A 21,691-nucleotide genomic window follows, 5' to 3' on the forward strand; every position below is an offset into this window, starting at 1 on the left:
GGAGCCAACATCTTTGGCCTCCACAGGCATCTGTACTCATGGACATATAAATAATTAAATACAGTAAATCGTTTAAGAAAAAATGCTGACAGTAAATATGTGTCTTAAATCTAAGTTCATTTTACTTTGCATATTTGGCAGAATTAGTAAAATGAATTCTGTCAAGAAAAATGTAAAGATCTAAACATCTCTTTTCTTAGGAGAAAATGTCGCAAGCAAGACAGATCTGCCCAGAACGCATAGAAGTAAAAAAATCTGCATCAATTCTAGACAAAGAAATTAATCGATTAAGACAAAAAATTCAGGCAGAACATGCTAGTCATGGAGATCGGGAAGAAATAATGAAGTAAGTAGTCTTTTATTTTTTATTTTAGTGTATTATCCATAGAAGATATAAGACATGTTTTACATGTAAGTTTAATTTGGATGAAGATTTACTGTTGGTATGTAATTGCACTGAAGTACTGTGTTTGATGAGCACAGTAACAATGAACAGTACCTTGTGGAATGAAATTTTAACATAAATGCAGTTTATATTATATTACCATTCATACGGATGGGAAAGTGTTCAGCTTCATAGGTGATCAAAAACTGTTTTCCATATACATGAGAATGACTGCAATGAAAACATCAATAGTCCAGGTCATCAAGGCTTAGTGAAGTGGGTATTCTTACATTACTGATAAAAGAAAAGGCTTTAAGAGAACTAAAAGAGCTTACAGTATTGCTGTCTATTTACAGAACTTTGGACAATTATCAAATCGTTAGCCTTACTTCATTTTTCATAATAAGGTTTTGTTATAAAAATCAAATGTAAGAATCTATAATAAATAGAATTTAGAGAAAGCAGCTTATAGTTGTTAAAACTCTTCTGAAAAGCATTTAATGAGTATAAATTAAAATGCTTTACAGAATATATGTTGCAATTTTAAGTGAAATTTTACATTTCTAATGTAGCAATCTAAAATGAGAAAATATTGTACCAATTCCTTAAGTAGGTATTTTTTTTTAAAAAAAAGGAAATGTAATGTTAACAATATTATATAGCTCTGAAGAATGGTTTAAAAAAGTAGAAAAACTCGAACTTTTGTACAAAACCCCTTTTTGGGTCACAAAAGGCTAAGAAAGAGGTCCAGCAAGATAGCTCAGCAGGTAAAGGACCTGTTGCCAAGCCTGATGACCTGAGTTCAATCCTCAGGATTACATCATGGAAGGCAGGCACTGGCTTCATTGATTATCCTCTACCTTCCACATGTGCCATGGTGCCACATGAATATACACACAGTAAATGTCTTTTAAAAACAAGTTTAACAAAGCAGGTGATCTCAGCTTCATTTTCAAAACAGTGAGGAAGAATCCGACTATTCAGAACTTTTTGTAGGCAGTACATCTCTAAAAACGTTTCTAAACTGCATTATTTGGCTGTGGATGCCACTCAAAAGTAGTATACTTAACTAGCATAACCAGGGCTCAGGGCTCAGTCCTCAGTACTGCAGTTCTGTCTGTCTGTCTGTCTGTCTGTCTGTATGTATGTATGTATGTATGTATGTATTTATGTATGTATTATACATGCATGCATGCATGTATGTGTGTGTGTGTGTATATATGAATGAGTTGAGGAGGGGGAGTGACAGGTGTAACAGTTCTTGCTGTGCAGTCACCATCTTCTGAGTTTGGATTCCTTGCACCCTTGCACCCTGGTGTGGGGATACCTATCTGCACGTCAGGCTGTTGGCTTTCCTTCCTTTGGCACTTTTGAGTAGCAATGCCTTCCTTACCTCAGTTCCTTACTTAGCTTGTTTAGGATGGAGAGGTTCCAATACTGTCCTTACGACCTTTCTTTCCCTTATTGACATCTATTACTAAGCAAACCTTCTGGTGTGACCCCATTGTTTTAGAAGGTACTTCCTAAGGTCCGCCCTCTGACCTTACCTGAGTACTTACGCACATACATTTCCCATCCTACTGCATTTTCTAGGCTCGGACTTTCTTTTCCTCTTCATAGTCATATTGTCTCTCCTGTAACATTCATTCTTTGTGGGAATATACTTTGACTAGAAATTCATGGAATTGGCTGTTCTTAAGCCCTCTATATTCTTCCTTTTCCTTTTCTTTCCAGTTAAATATTTTTGAGACTTGTGTGTTTGTATTTATTTTCTATTTTATTTATAAAATAGGCAGTACCAGGAAGCAAGAGAAACCTATCTTGATCTGGATAGTAAAGTAAGGACTTTAAGAAGGTTCATTAAATTACTTGAAGAAATAATGACCCATAGGTACAAAACATACCAACAATTTAGAAGGTAAGTGCATTTTAAAGGTATGTCTCTTTTTGTTTGTTTTCAACTATTTCTATCTGAATAATCAGGTCTTTCCTCAGTTCAGCTCTATGAGGTACTGTGGAAGCATGATCCACGTTGAGCATTCTGAATCTGTAGTTAAGCAGAGCTGATCTGAAAGGACTTTAACAACAAGCTCACCCAGCTTTTCCACTGTTAGATAACTTTTACTAGCTAACTCTCCGATGCTGTTTACTACCTAGTAGGACGTTTGGGTGGGAACTCAGTGGTACTGAATCAGTTACTCTAGGACAGTGCATGTTACCAAGGGATGTTATTTGGGCTTATTAAAGCAGTATCTCAACTACTTTACCATGTTCTACTATTATGGTGTAGCTCCATGATTACAAACCTCTGTTTTCATGTAGTATCTTCAGTGTTTATAACTGTGCTTGTTGTAGTTGGGGCTAGATCAAGGAAAGGAGCTATTAATAACATACCCAAAGATGCACAGTCTCTGAGGAGTAAATATATCCCCCTTATACCAAAGAAGCAGGCAGCCCACCCACCCCACCCCGGCCCCCCAAACAGAACAAAACAAACAAAAAAACCCAGAAGACGATTTTTAGGGGATATAACCTTTGTTTTCCTCAGACAATCCCTCAGTAATGCTTTTTCTTCCTCTTTAGCCCAATATCTTCTATTGTGTTTTTGTTTATATAGTGTGTGTACATGTGTGTGTGGAAGAAGCCTGAAGTTCATAACAAGTGTGTTTCAACCCCACCCCCCACCCACCCACCCCCACACACTTTTTAAATCTCTAGCCAGCGTCTTTGCTGAGCCAGAAGCTCCTCAGTCTGGCTGAGTGCCTGGTCAGTGAGCGTTAGGGATCTACACCTGTCCAGCCACTAACCCCCATTATTGGGGTTAGAGGAATATGAGACTACATGTGGGCTTTTATATGCTTCTAGGGATCCAGTCTCAGGTCTTCACACTTGGGTGGGCACTTCAACCGCTGAGTCATCTTCCTGACCCTGAAATTCTACAATTTTTAGGCAATAGAAATAAATAAAAATATACATAGCTGTTGTATATGTGGGGACATTCAGAGGTACCATTAATTTTTTTACATTTATTTGTATATTTATTTGGGGTATGTATGTGTACTGTATGCTGTGGCATGACCAGTAGAGATCAGGGTAGTTTGTAAGAGTCAGTTTTCCCTTTTACGATTGAGTCTTGAAATTGACCTCAGGAGCTAGGTTTGGTGGCAAGCCTTTGTACCCATCGTGCTGGCCTGTAGGTGAGGCTTTAATGATAAAATGTTCCATCATAGTCCTGAACTAAACTACAGTAAACATTGGAATGCATGTTTGTAGTTGTTGAGCTTTTAAAGTGTTCATAATGGGACACAGTAATTGTGTACATTTGTGGAATGCAGTGTGACATTTCAGTTCATGTACATAGATATAGCTAGTATGCAAAGATTAGAGCAGGGTAATTGGCTTTTCCATAATGGTAGGTATTTATCTTCTTGATGGAAACATTCGGAATTATGTTTTCATTTTCAAATATATTTTTAGAACTTGAACTAAACAGATTGATTTTTATCCTATTAGACTGCCTTGAATGTTTTCTTGGCAGACTCTATTTCCGGCTGATTTTGTGCTAGTTTGGCACTCTTCTAACCAGTGCTTCTGAGTGCAGAGGGTTCACTAGCCCACAAGACATGAGCTGTCCCTGCCTCTGAGGTTTCCGTGGGACTTCTTTGGGTATCTCTGTTACTGTTTCTTTCCCACCTCAGGTTCAGGTAGTCTCCAGAGAGTGTATACTGGTTGGTACTCTGCCCTCATACATCCTCCACAGTTGTCCTGCTTCTCTAGTGCTCTGTTCTCTAGACTTTCCCCTTAAATACTAGTGTACATTTGCTTTGCTCTTTGGTGAGTAGTCATGTTGAGGGTACTTACAGTGACCAATTAGTTTTTTTCCTGTTTTTCAGAGATCATTTTTATTGGAACTGCCTTTGCTATTTGGTGTCCAGTCAAAGTAGTTTGTCTGGGTTTTGAATAGGATTAGAAAAATTAGATACAGTTCCTGTTATTATTTACTACTAAACAGAAGTAGTATATAGTCTCTGTAAAAGTACTGTGTGTGTGTATGTGTGTGTTATGTCTTAGTTTCTTTTCCTGTTGCTATGATTAATACTCTGAGAAAAGCACCTTAAGAGAGAACGGGTTTATTTCTGCTCACAGTTCAAAGCAGCAGGAATTCAAAGCAGCTGGTTGTGTTTTATTCACAGTAAAGAAACAGAGTGAAGTGTGAACTCATGCTGCTCTCTTCACTTCTTAGGCAGTGCCAGGATCCTGTACCCAAGGAGTGCTGATGCCTGCTTTTAATTAGCCCAGGACAGATAATCTGTCACAGGCATGCTTGGACCCATTTTCCAGGTTATTTTCGATTGTTGAGATGACAACATGGTGTATTACTTGATAGACCCTTTAACACTGATAGGTTTTTCTACAGTGTTTACTCAGTTATAGAACAAGAATAGCCAATGTGTTAGAATCATTTCTCTCTCTAGCCTTTGTATTTTAGAACAGTTTATGATAGAAGGCCTGTGAATGGAAGCAGCCAATAAATATATTGGAGTATTGAAGGTCTTTAGTAGGGAGTTCTGGAACCTAATTACCAGTACTGTGGCAGCAAAAGAAACTAAAAAAAATCCAGACTTCCCTATCCTCTAGTATGGAAAGGGATAGTGTGGTTTAGGACAGGAAACAGTGGAGAAATATTCATGGTTACTTTACTCATTAATGAGTAAAGGTGATAAAAAATATTTGTCAGTTCTTATTCACCCAGACCTTACTCTGAATACTGTGCCTTCAGTAAAAGGGACCAGGGTTCCATGGAGAGAAGTGAGTGGCTAATAGCAAATCTGTGTGGGGAAGATGTAGATAAGTCTCTTGTGGCTCGCTGGATCCATCCTCCCTTCCCCCCAGCTCCAACCACACCCGCACAGTGAAGACAGAAAGACTTAGGAGATGGCTGTTGCAATCGAGGACCCGAGGACTAGGGACTGAGGTGCATATTTTACATATCAAAGCAGACCTGGCCTCCAGATTTTCCCAGCATCCCTACTCGGCATACCCTGCTCCCAACCCTGAACTTTCCAGCCGACAGGTTGGGCTGCCTTTCTCCAGGAAGCTCTTCCCTGTGTAATGCAGACATTTTGGTCTCCTCACCTGCTCCTCTTTACTCTCTGAGTGCATGTCCCCTTCCTCTCTTTTCTCTCTCCCTCCCCATGGTAACTTCCTGCCTTAGGTCCTTGGGGCTAGTGGACACACCCTTGAGCAGCTTCCCAGTAAACCTGGATTTTATCCAATCTGGCTTGAATCGGCTCTTTGACCTGTAGAGCAACAATTTATCAATAACTTAAAGGGCTTTCATTGGCAAACTCTGGGACAGTCTGAGGAGCACAGTAAAGATAAGAACTGAAGTCTCAGTCAGTAAAGCACTTGCTATGCAAGCATGAGGACCCGGGTTTGAGCACCTATTTTGTGCCCTGTATAAAAGCGGGGCACAGAAGAGTCAGGTGCCATAGTGTATATTTATAATTTTGTTCATGGGGAGGCACTGTGGGGCTAATAAAACAGGTAGCTAAGTAGACAAGCCCCAGAGCAATGAAAGACTGTGTCAAAAATAAGGTTGACAGAGCTAGAGAGCTGGCTCAGCAGTTAAGGGTTCTGATTGTTCTTCTGGAGTTCAATTCCCAACACCCTCATGGCAGCTTTTAAGCATCTATAACTCAAGTCACAGGACCTATTGTCCTCTTCTGGACTCTGTAGATACTGCATATATGTGGCGCACAAACATGCAGTCACAGTAGCCATAAACATAAAAGTCTAGACACATGTACATAAGAAAGCCAAGGTGGACAGCTCCAAAGAATGACAGGTGAGGTTTTCTGGCACATATATGTGTGTGCATGTACATACACGCAAAAACTTTGGGGAAAGGTAACTAAGGCAGCAGAAAGTTTCTTTATAATGTGGTCCAGTGTCATCTGACTAGAGAAGGCATGATGGAACTTTGTTGTTACCCTTACCTTTTTTTCCGTTATGAACTTGGGGAAACTGGCACATAAATGAGATGCATATGCACCTTCATGTCTCTAAAGCTTAATTCCTTAGGGAGACAATTTGTTTTACACATGAGAGTAATGATGCCTTTTATTTGGGTGACTTGAGCCTTTTATATTGGATGACTGTCATAATGGGGCATATTAAATGTGAAATGATACTTTATTCATTTTATTATTTTCATATACAATTAACGAACTTGTTAAAATCCAGATACAAATAAATGTTAAAAACATGGAGGAAATCACCTTAATCACCTATTTTATAGCACGTTGAATACTGTTCTATGTTATAATGTGCCAAATTATTTTTTGAAGGTGTCTGACATTACGATGCAAGTTATACTTTGACAACTTATTATCTCAGCGTGCTTATTGTGGAAAAATGAATTTTGACCACAAGAATGAAACTCTTAGTATATCAGTAAGTATCTTGACTCTACATCTTCATTATTAGTTGTTTGTTTTCTTTTCCTGAACACTGATTGGCCTTATCCTATTACCTGTTGGAAACAGGAACTTATTTCTAAGGTAAAGATGGTCTTTCCTAGTATGTTTAACCTTAGGCTGCTGCTTATAAAGGGAGTAGCCTAGAGTTTCTTTCCAGAGACAATCACATTGGTTTCTTAGGATGCTAAGGACAGTTTTATTTTCATTATAACAAGTGTTTACTTTGTCAATCCTCTCCGATTGTTTAAAGTTTTTGCCTAGCACCATGTAGGACATTGTAGAGAATCCATTGTCTATAATCTGGGAAGCCATGAAATTTGTACCTCATAATTTAATTATTTGTTGTATTCACCTTTGTAGATTCTGTGGTTGTGGAAATGTGTACAAAATGTACAGTGTGGGGGTATGGATTAAAAGTTGTATAGGAAGGTAAACAGTTAACTGCTTTAAATAGTTGCTCACGGTACCATAATTGTATCCTTCCATTCTAATATTCACAGTAAATACTAGATGTTGGACTGCCATTGACATTTAGAACCTCTATATTTAAGCAAATTAGGAAGTTAATTTTACTTTTCTTTACTGGTTACCATCTCTCCACTCAGCATTTATTTTTGAGATCCAGTCATTTAAAGATTTAGATTTGAAGGCGCTGGGAGGAATTAGGCCCGTGGTTGGGAGGTAGGTGGTATGTCATGATAATCCACTGCTTCTACTGCACAAGTACAAGAAATCCAAAGAAATCACAAACACCTTAGTTCAAAAACATGGCAAGTTGTGAAAGCAATGGCCACGAGATGTATTGGAATTCCAGGAAGTGAGTGGGAGAGTCTGTCTAGAGGAAGCTAACACTGCGGACGGTCTTACTGAGCTTGGAGTGTTGGTGCTTATGAGGGATACTGAGACAAGACAGCGGCACTCAGGGAGTGCTTAGGCACATGACTAGTGTTTCAGTTCATTCTGGAGGGATGGAGTTTATGTGGTTAGCCACAGGCACTAATACAGATACAGATGAAGTCACCTGAGTCTGCTGGTCCAGCTTCCTCCCGGATTAACTGTCGGTTAGCCCTGAGTGTGTATACGTCATCCTCATCGAATGGAAACTTGCTCCCCTTGGTGGGCTGTTTTATTTTCTTGTGTCTGTTCATAGACACAACATCAAGCATAAGGCTAGGAGTCAAGCATGTTATCCATGCTTACCCTTTATTATTACTGTACCAGTAATTCTAGTCGAAATCAAGGAACAAAAGAATTGGGTTATAAAGGAAGTAAAATTCCTTACATTTATAGTTAGCATGTTCATCTGTGTAGAAAACCCGGTGACATCTACAAAACTAGCAGTTATAATTGGTTAAAAGTAGCTAGCAGGGTTACAGGCACAGTCACCATTCAAAAATGAATTGTATGTTTATATATTAGTAACATGTTCAAAAACTATAACAGCATTAAGATGTAAAACACAGACATCTGACAAAAATGTCTAAGGTTATTCTCTGAAAAGCTAAAAGTAGTCAGAGATTAATGAAGACCTAAGTGAGAAATTCATGGTTTTCATGGCTCAAAAGACCCTGAAGGGCCTGGGGAGAAGTTCCATCTAGTAAATTGTTTCCTGTGCAAGCATTAGAGCTCAAGTTTGGGTCTCCAGCATTACATAGAAAGCCAACCACTAAACACTAGTCCCGGTGCTTCGGAGACATAATGAGATGAATTCATGGAGCTAACAAGTCTGAGTGAGTGGGCTCCACATTTAATAAGAGATCCTGTCTCAAAGAAATAAAGGAGGCTAAGACAAAGGAACCACCTCTGACGTGTATCCACAGCACACACATGTACATGTACAAGCATGTATATGTACAGCACACACAAATCAACATGTCAAAATTTCAGTCCTCCCAAAATCGACCTGTAGATTGAACACCATATTTGTGTGGTTTGTTTTGTAAAATGCGGTATGATGCAGTGGGAGGGGATGCCTTAGCTGGCCCATATATACGCTCGCACGCACGCATGCACGTATGCACGTACGCACGCACGCACGCACGCACGCACACACGTACGCATACCCAAATACTAGCCATAGGATGAATGAAATTTATTTGGGCATTGAGAAGGCAGTGTGGGAAAGAAAGGTGACAGGAATAGAAAGAGGGAAGAGCAAGAAGGGAAGAGGCTGGCAGGACCACATGGAGAGAGATGGGTGGTGGGGTGGGAAACAGAGAGGGAGAGAAGCAGGGAGCAAACAGTTCTTCTATAGCAAGCCAGGCCTGTACCTGGCTGTTGCTAGGTAACTGTTGGGACGGAGCCTAGAAGAAACGCTAACATTTTGCATCAAAATAGCCACAGTCTTTTTTGTAGAAATTGGTAACCTGGTCCAAATATGTATATAGAAATGCAAAAATTGTATATAAAATGCTAAAATTGTTAATAATAACTATGAAAAGGAAGAGCAGTATTTGAAGACTTCCATTACCTGAAGGCTGAGGTCACAAATAATAAGTTTCTGTTATATCCAGATTCATGGATGCCAAGCAGAGATTTCAAAGGTTCACAAGGAAAACTTAAAAGATGATGGATGTGTTTTGTATTTTGAATTGCTGTTTTGTATGTAAATACATTTTCTAAAAGCTAAATCGCACATTTTAAATATGTGCAGGTTATTTTATCTTTACAAAATTAAAGAGGTTTTGCTGCATTTATTTGAGATTGCATGCTACAGTGTAAGGCTGCAGGTCCAAGGACAACTTACAGGAATTTTTTCTTTCCCTCTACCATGGGAGTTTATAAGTGTGTATAAGATTATGAGTCAGTCTATTAAAAGGAGACTCTAAATATATTACCATAAAATACAGATCCTAAGTAAGAACGTAGAGCAAATGCGTGTCATGCAGTTCGTTAAGCACACTTACAAACTGCCACTAATAACAAAATCAGGTTCACCCCGATCACTAGAGACCAAAAGGAGTGTTTCATGATATTAAAAAGTTAATTTTTTCTTTTTTTTTTTTTTCCGGAGCTGAGGACTGAACCCAGGGCCTTGCCCTTGCTAGGCAAGCGCTCTACCACTGAGCTAAATCTCCAACCCCAAAAAAGTTAATTTTTTCAAATGCTGATTTTGTATATTCATAAAAGTACAGAAAAATTGAGGAAAACAAAGGACAAAATAGTTAAATATAGGTGGGAATTTTAGTACCTTTCTCAGTAATTAATGGAAAAATCAGGCTAAAAGTCAGTAAAGCTATACAAGCCTTACAGTATTCACCAAATTGACCCAGTAGCAGAAATGTAGAACGCTGGAGAATTGTAGTTTTGTGATGCATATAGAACATTTGCCAGCATAGACCATAATCTTCACTCAAAATTTTCAATAAATTTCAAAGAATTAAAGTTATACAATAATATATTTCAAAATTAAATGAAATTAGAAATAACAAAACCCTAAAGTTCTCCAAGTTTAAAAGCTATACAGCATATTTTTAAATGATTAAGGAATCAAAATAAGCAACCTGGGAAGTTGAAGATAGTTTCCAGCAACAATAAAAAAAAAAAAACACAGCAAAACTTGAAGGAGACAATGTAAATACTTATTAGAAGGGAATTTGTAGCTCTCTGTACATATTTAAGGAGGAAAGGTAGGTCCGGTATTGATGCTGTATCTTGGGAAGGTAGGAGAGGATAACTGAATTTAGGCACCGAGATCTCAAGACACTGAGAGCAGGAGATGAAATAAGAAAGCACATGGCCAGCGGCTACAACACTGGAGAGAGCAGAACAGACTGAACCTGGCCCTCTCTAGACAGTGGTACTGTTACAACCTATGAGTGAGGGGTGATTATTCATGAATTACTCAATTCAAATTACTGAGTATCCTTTTGGTAAAACAAAACAGAAAATGACTTTGATCCTTTATCCACACTTAGTATAAAATGTGATTAAAGCTGATAAAAGCAAGATGTAGAACGGTAGACTTCTGGGTGAATGGTAAAGAAACCATAGTAGATAAGCATATGGAATGATATCAGCAGTAACAAGAATGAAATCCTGTTGTCTGCATTGAAATGGATAAAACTAAAAGATGCTGTATTAAATAAGCCACACATAGAAAGTCAGATAGCACATATTCTTGGGAAGTGCTAATGTGAACAGAGTGGGGGAGGGGAGAGGAAGAGGTAACAAGTACCAGAACATTTGATGGGATTCATAAGTTCCAGTGCTCCACAGCAGCTGGCCACTGTGGGTCACGGGAACTAGTAGACGTTTTAAGAAAAACTAGCCAAGAGGTAGATGCCCAAAAGTTCCACATACAAGTAAGGGGATAGAAATGCTACTTATTCCGACTTGACCAATATATACTTCAAAATGTGTGGAAACAAAACATGTTATTCTCCATTAACAAGTGCATTCTTACCTAAATAAAAACTAAAAGTATTTAAATGAAGATTTTCAAAATAGAACACAAAAAGCAACACTAATAAGGTATACTATTGTGTAATTATTGTGTAATTGTATTTATTGTATAGTACAGTAAAAGAACTGATCTAGAACTTTTTGAGGATAATGAAAGAAAAAAGATTGAACCTGTTTTAAAATCACCAAAAACTTAGATTAAATGGATTTAACCAATGGAAGATAAGCACATGGACAGTAGTTAGGATTGTTAGTCATCAGAGATTTTGCAAATGTATTAGCTACTGTCCTGATGACTGAAATGAGCAAGACTGGAAACTTGGTTGGTAAGGACATGGGATCAGAACTATTACATTGCTGTTGGGAGGAAAATTACATTAATTTGAAAACCTGTCTACTTTCAGGTATAAATTTAAGGAAAGATGAATGCTTATGTCTTCATAAGATATCCTTCCCACTGGATATACAGTGTACATTTAAATTCAAAATTTGTATACCTCTTACAGGGTTAAAATGAATGTATGCTCATTTGAGAGCAGCATATGTTTGACATAAAAGCTATGCTTTTCACCTTGTCAAGATATATTTGTTAGATTTAGTATGTCTGCATTCTTGTCAAAATAGAATGCCTGCTTATATTGCATTATAGTCTCAGGAAATTATGCAGAAGAAATGCTTTTAATATCATTAATGGATTTTTTTTTTTTACTGTTCCCATGGAGGTTTTTAAAAATTGCCTACCTATTTATGTTTTATTTATTTTACATCCTGACCACAGTTTCCCTTCCCTCCTCTCCTCCCAGGTCCCCCTACCTCCTTAAGTGTCTTTTAATTCATTTCCATTATTCTTGGGTAAGCGTCTTCAAGAGGGTTTATGTTTTGACAATCTGTAATTATTAACGCACTGTAACCACTAGATGTCACTGTAATTCTAGTAATGAAAAATTATCTCAAGTACTTGAAATGTTTAATACAACAGCTTCAGAAGAACTAGTTTAAAATCTTTATTTTAGTAAATAGTGTTTGGTTAAATATTGGATTTATTGTCATAACTTTGTATTTTGGTATATTAGGTTCCATTAAAATGATGAAAAGTGCTCCATTTGATTTCCTTTTTTAAATATTTATTTTATATGTATGGGCTTTGGGTCTGTATTACGTGTGTGCACCAAGTGCATGCCTAGTGCCTAAAAGGCCAGAAGAAGGTATGAGATCCCTAGAACTGGACTTCTAGATGGGTGCGAGCCACTGTGCAGATGCTGGGAAATGAGACTGGGTCCTCGGTAAAGCATCTTAATTGAGGCATCTCTCCAGCAGCACAGTTTGATTCTTTTAAAGTGAAACAAAAGTTGGACAACTATTGAAGTATAGAATATTTTGACTGTATTTTTATACTGCTAAATGATCTTAGGTTTACCCCTTCTCTCTCTCTCTCTCTCTCTCTCTCTCTGTAAACTATAAACTTACCCCTTGTGATCACCCTTAAAGGTTCAGCCCGGAGAGGGAAACAAAGCCTCCTTCAATGACATGCGTGCTTTGTCCGGCGGCGAGCGCTCTTTCTCCACAGTGTGCTTCATTCTTTCCCTGTGGTCCATTGCTGAATCACCTTTCAGATGCCTGGATGAGTTTGATGTCTACATGGTATTGTTAAATTTTAAGTTCTCTAACTTTTATTTGGTTGGAACAGTTGAAAGAAACCGCCTTCCTTTTGTTTCCCCACATGAGTTGGTGATGTCAGTGCATGGCAGAGCCTGTTGTTCCGTTCTGTCTGTGATTACGCGTGCCCTCCCTCAGCTTTCCTCTCCACCATGTGCACCTATGTCTGCCTGCCGGGCTCTCCTTCACCCCTTCCCTAGCTTATATTCATGAAAACTCAGGGCTTTTCTGACTGACGCCTTTGGTTATGGTCACGCTTTCCAAAAAAAGAAAAGAAGGAAGAGAGGGAGGGAGGGAGGGAGGGAGGGAGGGAGGGAGGGAGGGAGCGAGCAAAAGTGACAAAGACGCAAGAGCCCTCGCCTTTAAAGGTTAAACAATGAAAGTTTTGAGACCAAGGGCGGCCACAAGTACTCCAGTGGCTTAGACATGTCCTCTGGGGTCTCAGTGTTTCTATGTAGGAGAAGATTCACTACCTCATTGGATTACAGTGAGGCACAGGTGACAGTCTGTGTCTAACATGTACCATTACTATTTTTACACTGTACAGCATTCATTTATCAGACACTGCTCATGCTTGGTCTTTATTCATTGGAGAACCTGGTACTGTCCCCCGTTCTCTTGGGATGTTTTGTTTTATTGCCTCTGTACTCTTTCTGGATTTCCTTTTACCAGTCTGCCTTTCTACCTCTAGTTCTGATGTCACTGAGTGGTTGACATTTTCTGTTTGCTTTTTACTACATTGTCATTTTCTTGATCACTTATTTGTAGCAGTGATATAGCGTACATCCCTCCATACAAGCTTATAGACTTACCTAATGGAGGTCTCCTGTCCTGATCTTATTTGCAGTCTAGATCTGTGCCCCACTACTCGTTCCACCATGCAGTAAACAGCCAGCATTCTGAGCTCAGTATGTCTAAGCCTGAGTGGGTCTTCCTCTCAGATCATCTTCCTTTTCTAATGTTTTACTTGTTAATGACACACCATCATCACCATCCTAGTCACTGAGCTTCAAAACCATACACATCTGATTAACTCTTCCCTTTTATTTACAAGCTGCCTGGCCTTGCCTCTTCCTTTTCTCAATACTCTACCTTTTCCTCCCTTCTCCCTGTGGTGGCTCCGGTACCTCTGTCCCCTTACCTCCAGCTGTGATAACCTCTCCCTAGACTCTCAGACCTGTGTCCTGCTGTTCCTGCAGCCCATCCCCCATGTGTTTTATGAGAGTGTTGATTTATACAAATAGACCTGATTGAGGTCACCCTTTTAAAACCCCTAGGTAGTTATGTGCAAAGTATTAAATTTTATAAGATAGCATTGAGATCCATCTTGAATGCTGGAGTATCTGCCAAAAAATTTTAGTTATGCTAAACTGTTAGTAACTTTCTAAGTACCATACCTCTGTCTAGTGTTCTTTTTGTGCCTTATCTATTGAACTGTGCTTATCTTTCCATGATGCCTTTTTTGTGATGCCTGTGACTGCTACACTTTCTAAATTCTGAGAAACTTGATGAATTTGGAACCAGGCAAATTTTATGTTTTTATCCTGAATAATTAACTATTCTTATACTTAAAGATTCACTATGTAATAGTTGTGTCATTGGTGTAGTTTCGTAGTACTTTAATCATTACTTGTCTCTGAGAGAGGAGACCATAGAAATGAATTGGGAGAGTGTTTATTCAGTTAATTTCCCTTTGTAGTTACTGATGTTATTTTTTCATAGATTAACTTCTTGGCATCATATGTAACGAATAAAACTCTAAAAATTGTTTTAGCCAAGAATGCTGCTTTTATAGAAATAGTTGGTGCAAAACCAATCCTAACTTTTATCTTTGTTCTTCAGGATATGGTTAATAGGAGAATTGCGATGGACATGATCCTTAAGATGGCAGATTCCCAACGCTTTAGACAATTTATCTTGCTTACCCCTCAAAGCATGAGGTAACTTCTTAAAACTTTCTGTGAACACACAACACGCGCACCCACCCACCCACACAAATTTATTGTGTATTTATTGTGATCATGTGTAGAAGTGACCTACATAACTTAACCCTCGGGACACATACACAGCCCCAAAGCCACACCTCCCAGATGGAGGTGTCTCATTCTACAGGTAGATCTGTGAGCCCTGCCACCCAGTATGCCATCCTGCCAACAGCCAGTATGCTGCGTTCAGAGTGTCTGATACTCAGTGGGTCTTCCTTCAAAGCATTTGCCTTTTTCTGATTGTATATGGAACAAAGGGAAAGAAATCTATATAGGACCTATACACGTACCACACACACACACACACAAGAATCTCAGATAGTCAAAACAGTTCTGAGTGGAAGTGGCTTGGGACCCGTGTGGTTTTCATTTTTACATGCAGCAGTGACCAGGCGGTGGTGGGCAGTGGTCCCTCCGTCTTCTTGCTCAGCATGGTTAATGTCTTCTACGTCCCAGATGCTTAGACTTTGGGTCAAGTCATTGGCCCTTCTCTAAGACACATGTGGTCTACAATGTAATTTCCACTTGCTCGTATTTTGAATTTGCTCCTCTGTAGTTTTCTTGACCAACTAATATGAAGTGGTTTTAGTAAATTCTGTGTGAGACAAAGAAACAATTTGGGATCCCTTACTCTTTGTCCTTGGCTACTTAACACTAACTGGCCTCAGACTCTGCTCTGCCCTACTCTCCGTCCTTTACCGTTGCAGCTTCATCCTCTGTTCTGAAGGAGCCCAGGATCGCTGCCTGTTTGATTTGGATATGTAGGCAACTCCAGACAAGATCAAGGGCTGTTCTACTTAGCTGACATATAAAACCATGTTTCCTTTTCATCCAGATTGAAAACAGATAGGATGTAGAGAGAAGTTAGTTTGTTTGTTTTGGTGGGTGGTGTTTTTGTTTTAATTTTTAATTGCTCATATTGTTGGGAATTGAACCTAGGGTGAGTGAACTACAGAACTGAACCAGTTGAGTGTTAAATGGGTAAACACTTGTTGGAAAACTGAGTGATTACTTTTGCTTCTTCTAGCTCACTTCCTTCAAGTAAACTGATTCGAATTCTTCGAATGTCTGACCCTGAAAGAGGGCAAACCACCTTGCCCTTCCGACCTGTGACTCAAGAAGAAGATGACAGTGCAAGCTGACAGCTTAGTGCCTTGCCCTCGTACTGAAAGATTGTGAGGGGAATAATCTGGACTGGTGGATGAAGTAAAGTGGGATGAGAGGTACTCTGAAATAAAGAAGCTCCTTTAATATGACCTATCAAAAGTGTAAATAAGCCTAGAAAACCAGCTGCTGCCAAGAGTTTAAAATTATGATTGCTTTTCCTTGTGAAAATCAATTTCATAATACTGGTTTTAAATCTTTTTCTGTTTGTTTGCTTTGGAGTTTCTGTATTTCGTTTGTTGTTTTTACCATCTACTTTTATAAATTTTTTCAGGAGTAAAATTTTGTACATAATGCACATGTACATATCTGTTCAGTTTGGGTTCATTTCTATAGTATTTTGTAAGAATTTAAATAAAAGTCTGAGCACCTGATGTTTAGTTTTGCGTTTCCAGGTTGTTACAGTCTAGTTTTAAAACTTAGCAAATGTCTGTGGAAAGAGCAGTCTCAGTATGGGACAGGGGGATGCAGTGAAGGAGAACTGGTTAGGACGCACTGATGTTTACATGTAGAGGTCTGCATAAGGCTGCTGGTACTGCAGAATCTCTACTTGCCATTGTTTTTAACCCTGGGGTACAACCGTAGATTTGGATACAGTTTTTAATCACTATACTTAATCAGTTATAAGATGGTCTTCACTAGACACTTTTATGCAGCCCTGAAGCACTGCCAGTTGTGACAAGTACTTTCTTTCTCCTTTGTCCTTTAACTATTCTCCATTCAAGAAAGAACGGGCCATGGCTGTGACACACTTTCCACTTTGACCTGTAGCAGTGACCAAGTTGTAAAAGCCCTCAGTTTTTGGTGGTGTACCACTAGGGTTTTAGATGCAAGATTTCAAGTTCTAGACCTGCCTGGGCTATAGAGTGAATTCAAGGCCAGCCTGGACAGCTTAGACCCTGTCTCAAAATGAAAGAGAAATCAAGGCCTGAAAATACAGCCTAGTGGTAGAGCAGGGCTGAAAAAGCCAGGGGATAAGTGCCTGCGGTCAGAGCCAGTAGCTTCGTGAGGCAAAATCTACACCTCATGACCTCATGGGAGATGGTATAAGACACACCCTGAATTTAGAGATATTAAAATGTTTCTGTAATGATCAGTTTACAGTAAAATTTGGTATTTGTGATTTTTTTTTTTTTTTTAAAGAAAACAGTGTATTTGTGCCTGTGTTGTTTCCTACTAGGTTTAGGGCTAACCTTTAAACTTTGACTAGCAGCAAGAAGCATCCCTTTATTATCAGCAATAAATTAGAATACATATTTATGAACTTGAAAAGAAAGTATTTTAAGAAAAGTACTATTTTTCAAAGCAAGTATAATTCTATAATTATTAATTAAAACTTTTTGTTTTGGTGGGGGAAGAGAATGTATTCTTAGAATACAATAGTTGCCAAAAATCCAAAAGCATTCTAGTCTAAGAACATAGAAAGAAGAAAACTAATGTTTTAAACTTTCCCCACCAACAATAAGCAGTATAACTCATTTGTATCAGAACTATTTTAACATACATACATTTTTTTTCAAATAAATAAAAATGAAGTGAGACCAGGGCATTAATTTTAATTAGCTCAGGAGTTTCGATGTTTTGAGGTTTTGTGGTAGTTTTAAATGTGCTTCTACAGAATGAGAAACGCAGCCCTCAGATCCTGAGCGTCTCCTGCTGAAGACACTACATTGATTTGGCCTCAGAAAGCTTTGGTTTCAATCATAAGTGAAGTCTTCATCTAATGTTCTAAGGAGTAATAACATCCATTGGAAAACAAGAAAAAACTATTGTTCTTTTAAAGTATGTGTAACTTCCAAAAATAAAACTTAAACTGTACATGTATTAAGGTCATGCTTTTGTGAACTGGGCTAGGAATAAGAGAGTAACCTGGAGCTCTTCGTCAACAGTGATGTATTTATACATGTCATTCATGTAGCCCTCGTCTCTAGACGTCCCCAGACAGGATTTTAAAATTGACCCAGTGTAATCGTTTACAGAACGACCAAGTTTTTATTTCTCCTACTCCCCTTTGTGTCGGGGAGTGCTGACTCAGTGATGTGCGGAGTATTCGTATGTGGAGACAAATGCTTGAAAGTCTGTAAGACTGGGCACTGGCTCATGCACTGCCCCAGAAGTGTTGTAATGAAAACTGACCCAGAATGCCGTTATGAAGCATCATGAGTTCCAAGGGTAGCTACATAGCAAGACCCTGTTTCCCTCCTGTGTTTTTCTGAATACAAACTAGATGTAAGAATAAGTAGTAAGTGTTTATAAAATCCCGAGGCAGTATTCCAGTCATCCCAGTAACTTGAAAATAGTTAGTATATCTACAAAGTTATTGTGAGTGTTCCCCCAGGGCACCCTGTGTTAAATATTTTTGGTTCCCAGTCTGCTGTTATAGGGTAGCAGTGGAGCCGCAGGAGGTTGAGCCTACTTGAAGGAAGTTAGGTGTTCATGAATGGGGTTATATCCTTGAAGCTCCCATCTTGGTCCTTTCTGACATAACCCCTGGGATGTCAAAGAAGGCAGAATCCTGGTTCCTGAAGTATGACTGCTTTAGTGGAACAGTTCAGAGGATTCAGTTAAATCCACATTTCAGTTCATGGGCTTGCTTTCGGCATAACTGTTTCCCTCTAGCAGAAAATACCTTCCACAGATGGCCACCACAGGACCTTGTTCCAGGACCTTGCTTTGTGGACACACTCCTTGCTCTAGGTAGAGTGACTAATGGCACCTGGTAGAATTATGCAGTTTCCCAGGCCAGATCTGAGTAGGCAATGAAAAGGGCAACTCCTGTCTTTGTCTCTGAGTACTCAAGTGCTTTTCCATGGATCCCCTTGGCTGAACAGGACTGAACTGGAATTGCCCATGTGGGGAAGCCTTAATACTGCTGGAAATGTATTGTGCCCTCCACCCTGCAGCTGTTCAAAGCCTCTGTGTTGTAACAGTAGGAGAGATGGCAAGCCAGAATAACCCAAACGAGTTGTGAAATTAAGGAACAGGAGATAATAGGAAGACTTTAATTGGAGTGGTATGTTTATAGCCAAAAGAATATATTTTGGCACTTGAAAGTAAATGTTAGGAAATAAAACTTAGTGGGATCCTTACAGTATTGAATGGGAGATGTCACAAATCTAAATGGCCTTGGGAAAGCTATTCTCACACCCACCTAGTCTTTCGGGACATCTAGTGAGGAACATCAAATTGGAGGTGCCAAGATTAGCCTCTTACATAGTGGGGAGTGACGTAACACAATTCATGATAACCTGATAACAGGAAATGACACAATAAATAGAATGCCTATACTGTATGAAAAATACCTTCTGGCCATGCCTGATGCCTGCAGTAGGATGTGAGAGCAATATTCGGGGGACCAAGCTTGTGTCTCATTCCTGTATGCTAGATGTTGACTGCTTTTCAAATTTAGAAAAAGTCTTCAGTCCAAAACCCAATCCCACATTGTCAGGCCTACTCTTGAAAGGAACAGAATCAGACTCAGGGTCCCCAGAGGCCTAAGCCTGGACTGTAAGCTATTAGTAAAATGACACCTTGGATTCAACTTGGAAAAGGAAAACCAAGGGTGAGACAGTGCATTAGTCTTGTTAGGGCATCAGGAAGATATAAGGTTGGTGTTTAAGACCTTTGTAGACAAACTGCTTTCTCTAAGGGTGATTTGGGTCTTTACCCTTAAACAGTAAGACTGTTAATACTATTAAGAGTTTCATTCCATACTAGTTTCACAGCGAACCTCTTCCATGGTAGAAGAGGACAGTGGAGTTAAAGTTCTTAAACACACTGGGGCAGAAGTAACTCTGCACTTAAGTGGACCCGAGTTCAGCTCCTGGTACCCTCATAACAGCGGTTGCCTTAACTCCAGGGGACTCAGTACCTGGCCTCTGTGTGTACCAGGTATGCAGAGTGCACATACACATCAAACAGGAAAAACATACAAAATGTAAAAACGTGTTGACAATTTTATCAACTTAAAGCCTTGCTACTACAGTAGGCTGGGGTATCCTATCTCCTTAGAGTTGGCATTGATTAGAGAAACTGTGTGCTTTCCCTTTCCCAGCTGATGTGTTTAGTACAGTGGTTCTAAGCCTAGATCACCATTTCACACTGTGTGTGAGGGAGATAATTGGTACAGGGGGCTTGGGGGTCAAGAGTGGTACTCAGTGTGCTGCACCCAGAGTCCTAGGATGCTGACCTCAAGCTTGCTCCCAAAGGTATTCTGGCATGAAGCTCTTACAGATTCTTGGGAGACCATTTCACATGGGATCTGGGCTAGACTGGCATGTTGTATTTTGAAGGTGATGATTGTAACTGGCATTTGCTACATTGAGGGTTCCTTTTTTTCTTTCACCTTTCTCCAGCCCTCTTCTTCCCTTGTATGGCCCCCTCATACAATGTAGGAGAGAAAGGATAGAGGAAAGAGAAAAAGAAATCTGTGAATAAAGTTAGAGGTGGGAAATGGAGCAACAATATCATTAGACTACTTCCTGCTGATTAGGGGCGTCAAATTCCTTGGGCTGCCATCAGGATATCTAATCTTGTCTTTTTGTTTCATGGATGGCTGCTTGACACCACAGGACTACTTAACAAACTGACAAACAACCATATAACCCACTAACAACCCCACCTCCAGGGCTCTAGAATTTACATATCCTCTGAAAAGTCCCCAGAATTCCAAATGTTACACACACACACACACACACACACACACACACACACACACACACACACACACACACACGAGGTGGGGGAGGGAGAGGGAGAGAGAGAGAGAAACCATCTGTAGCTGGCAAAACCACACCCTTACCAGAGCACTAGGCAAGTCATAGTCAGCTGCTGCACAAAGCAGCCTCATGTCCCCACGCCTGGGATTAAAGTGAAAACATATACCCATATTATTTCTGTGTTTAAAAACGGCTGGAGAGATGGCTCACTGGCTAAGAGCACTGACTGCTCTTCCAGAGGTCCTGAGTTCAATTCCCAGCAACCACATGGTGGCTCACAACCATCTGTAATGGGATCTGATGCCCTCTTCTGGTGTCTCTGAAGACAGCTGCAGTGTACTCATGTAAATAAAATAAAGAAATCTTAAAACAAAACAAAACTACACTGTATGTAACAGAAGCCAGGATGTGGCTTTTTTGTAACTAGTAACTCCAGTGGAAGTGACACAGAAAATGTGGCCAAATTTCCTGCCTAACAGGACAGTTGTGTAGAAGCCAAGATCTCTGTAGTGTTAGCTACGGCCAGGGTTCTGTGTTATAAAGAAGCACAAGCCAGCCTGTGAAGAGAAGTCTTGAGAATCCCAGGCAGCCCAGAGTGCCCTGGGGCCCGTTTCTACCCCTGCCATTAAGTGCAAGTGGCTGCATAGATTCCAAACTAGCATCAGCTGGACATTTAAGACGTGAGGGGGGTGAGATGCTTGTTTCATGTTAGTGTGCTTGGGGGTTGGTCTATTACGGAGTAGTAGTAATAAAAACCTCCACTACCACTCGTCCTTCACCTAATGTGACTCGAGTCCTTTTGTGGGCTGCCTTCCAGTTGTTCATATACTATACTGCGCAGTAGGTTTTAGTGTTGGTCTCCTACTCAGCCTTTATGACGTTTGTCCATGTTGTACG

The 21,691-nt window shown here is 39.6% G+C and overlaps 1 protein-coding gene across 1 annotated transcript in view; it reads left to right on the top strand.

The window, feature by feature from the left end:
• Smc6 (structural maintenance of chromosomes 6) overlaps positions 1 to 16,380 on the top strand; it is a 52,920-nt gene extending 36,540 nt beyond the window's left edge. Inside the window, exons 22-27 of the mRNA XM_032907479.1 lie at positions 201 to 346; positions 2,178 to 2,303; positions 6,736 to 6,841; positions 12,760 to 12,912; positions 14,770 to 14,867; positions 15,940 to 16,380. Coding sequence (XP_032763370.1) covers positions 201 to 346; positions 2,178 to 2,303; positions 6,736 to 6,841; positions 12,760 to 12,912; positions 14,770 to 14,867; positions 15,940 to 16,054 — 744 coding nt within the window. The 3' untranslated portion in view covers positions 16,055 to 16,380. The remainder of the gene's footprint in view (positions 1 to 200; positions 347 to 2,177; positions 2,304 to 6,735; positions 6,842 to 12,759; positions 12,913 to 14,769; positions 14,868 to 15,939) is intronic.
• Positions 16,381 to 21,691: the final 5,311 nt, after the last annotated feature.

Source organism: Rattus rattus, chromosome 7 (assembly GCF_011064425.1).
Source record: "Rattus rattus isolate New Zealand chromosome 7, Rrattus_CSIRO_v1, whole genome shotgun sequence".
Classification (NCBI taxonomy): domain Eukaryota; kingdom Metazoa; phylum Chordata; class Mammalia; order Rodentia; family Muridae; genus Rattus; species Rattus rattus.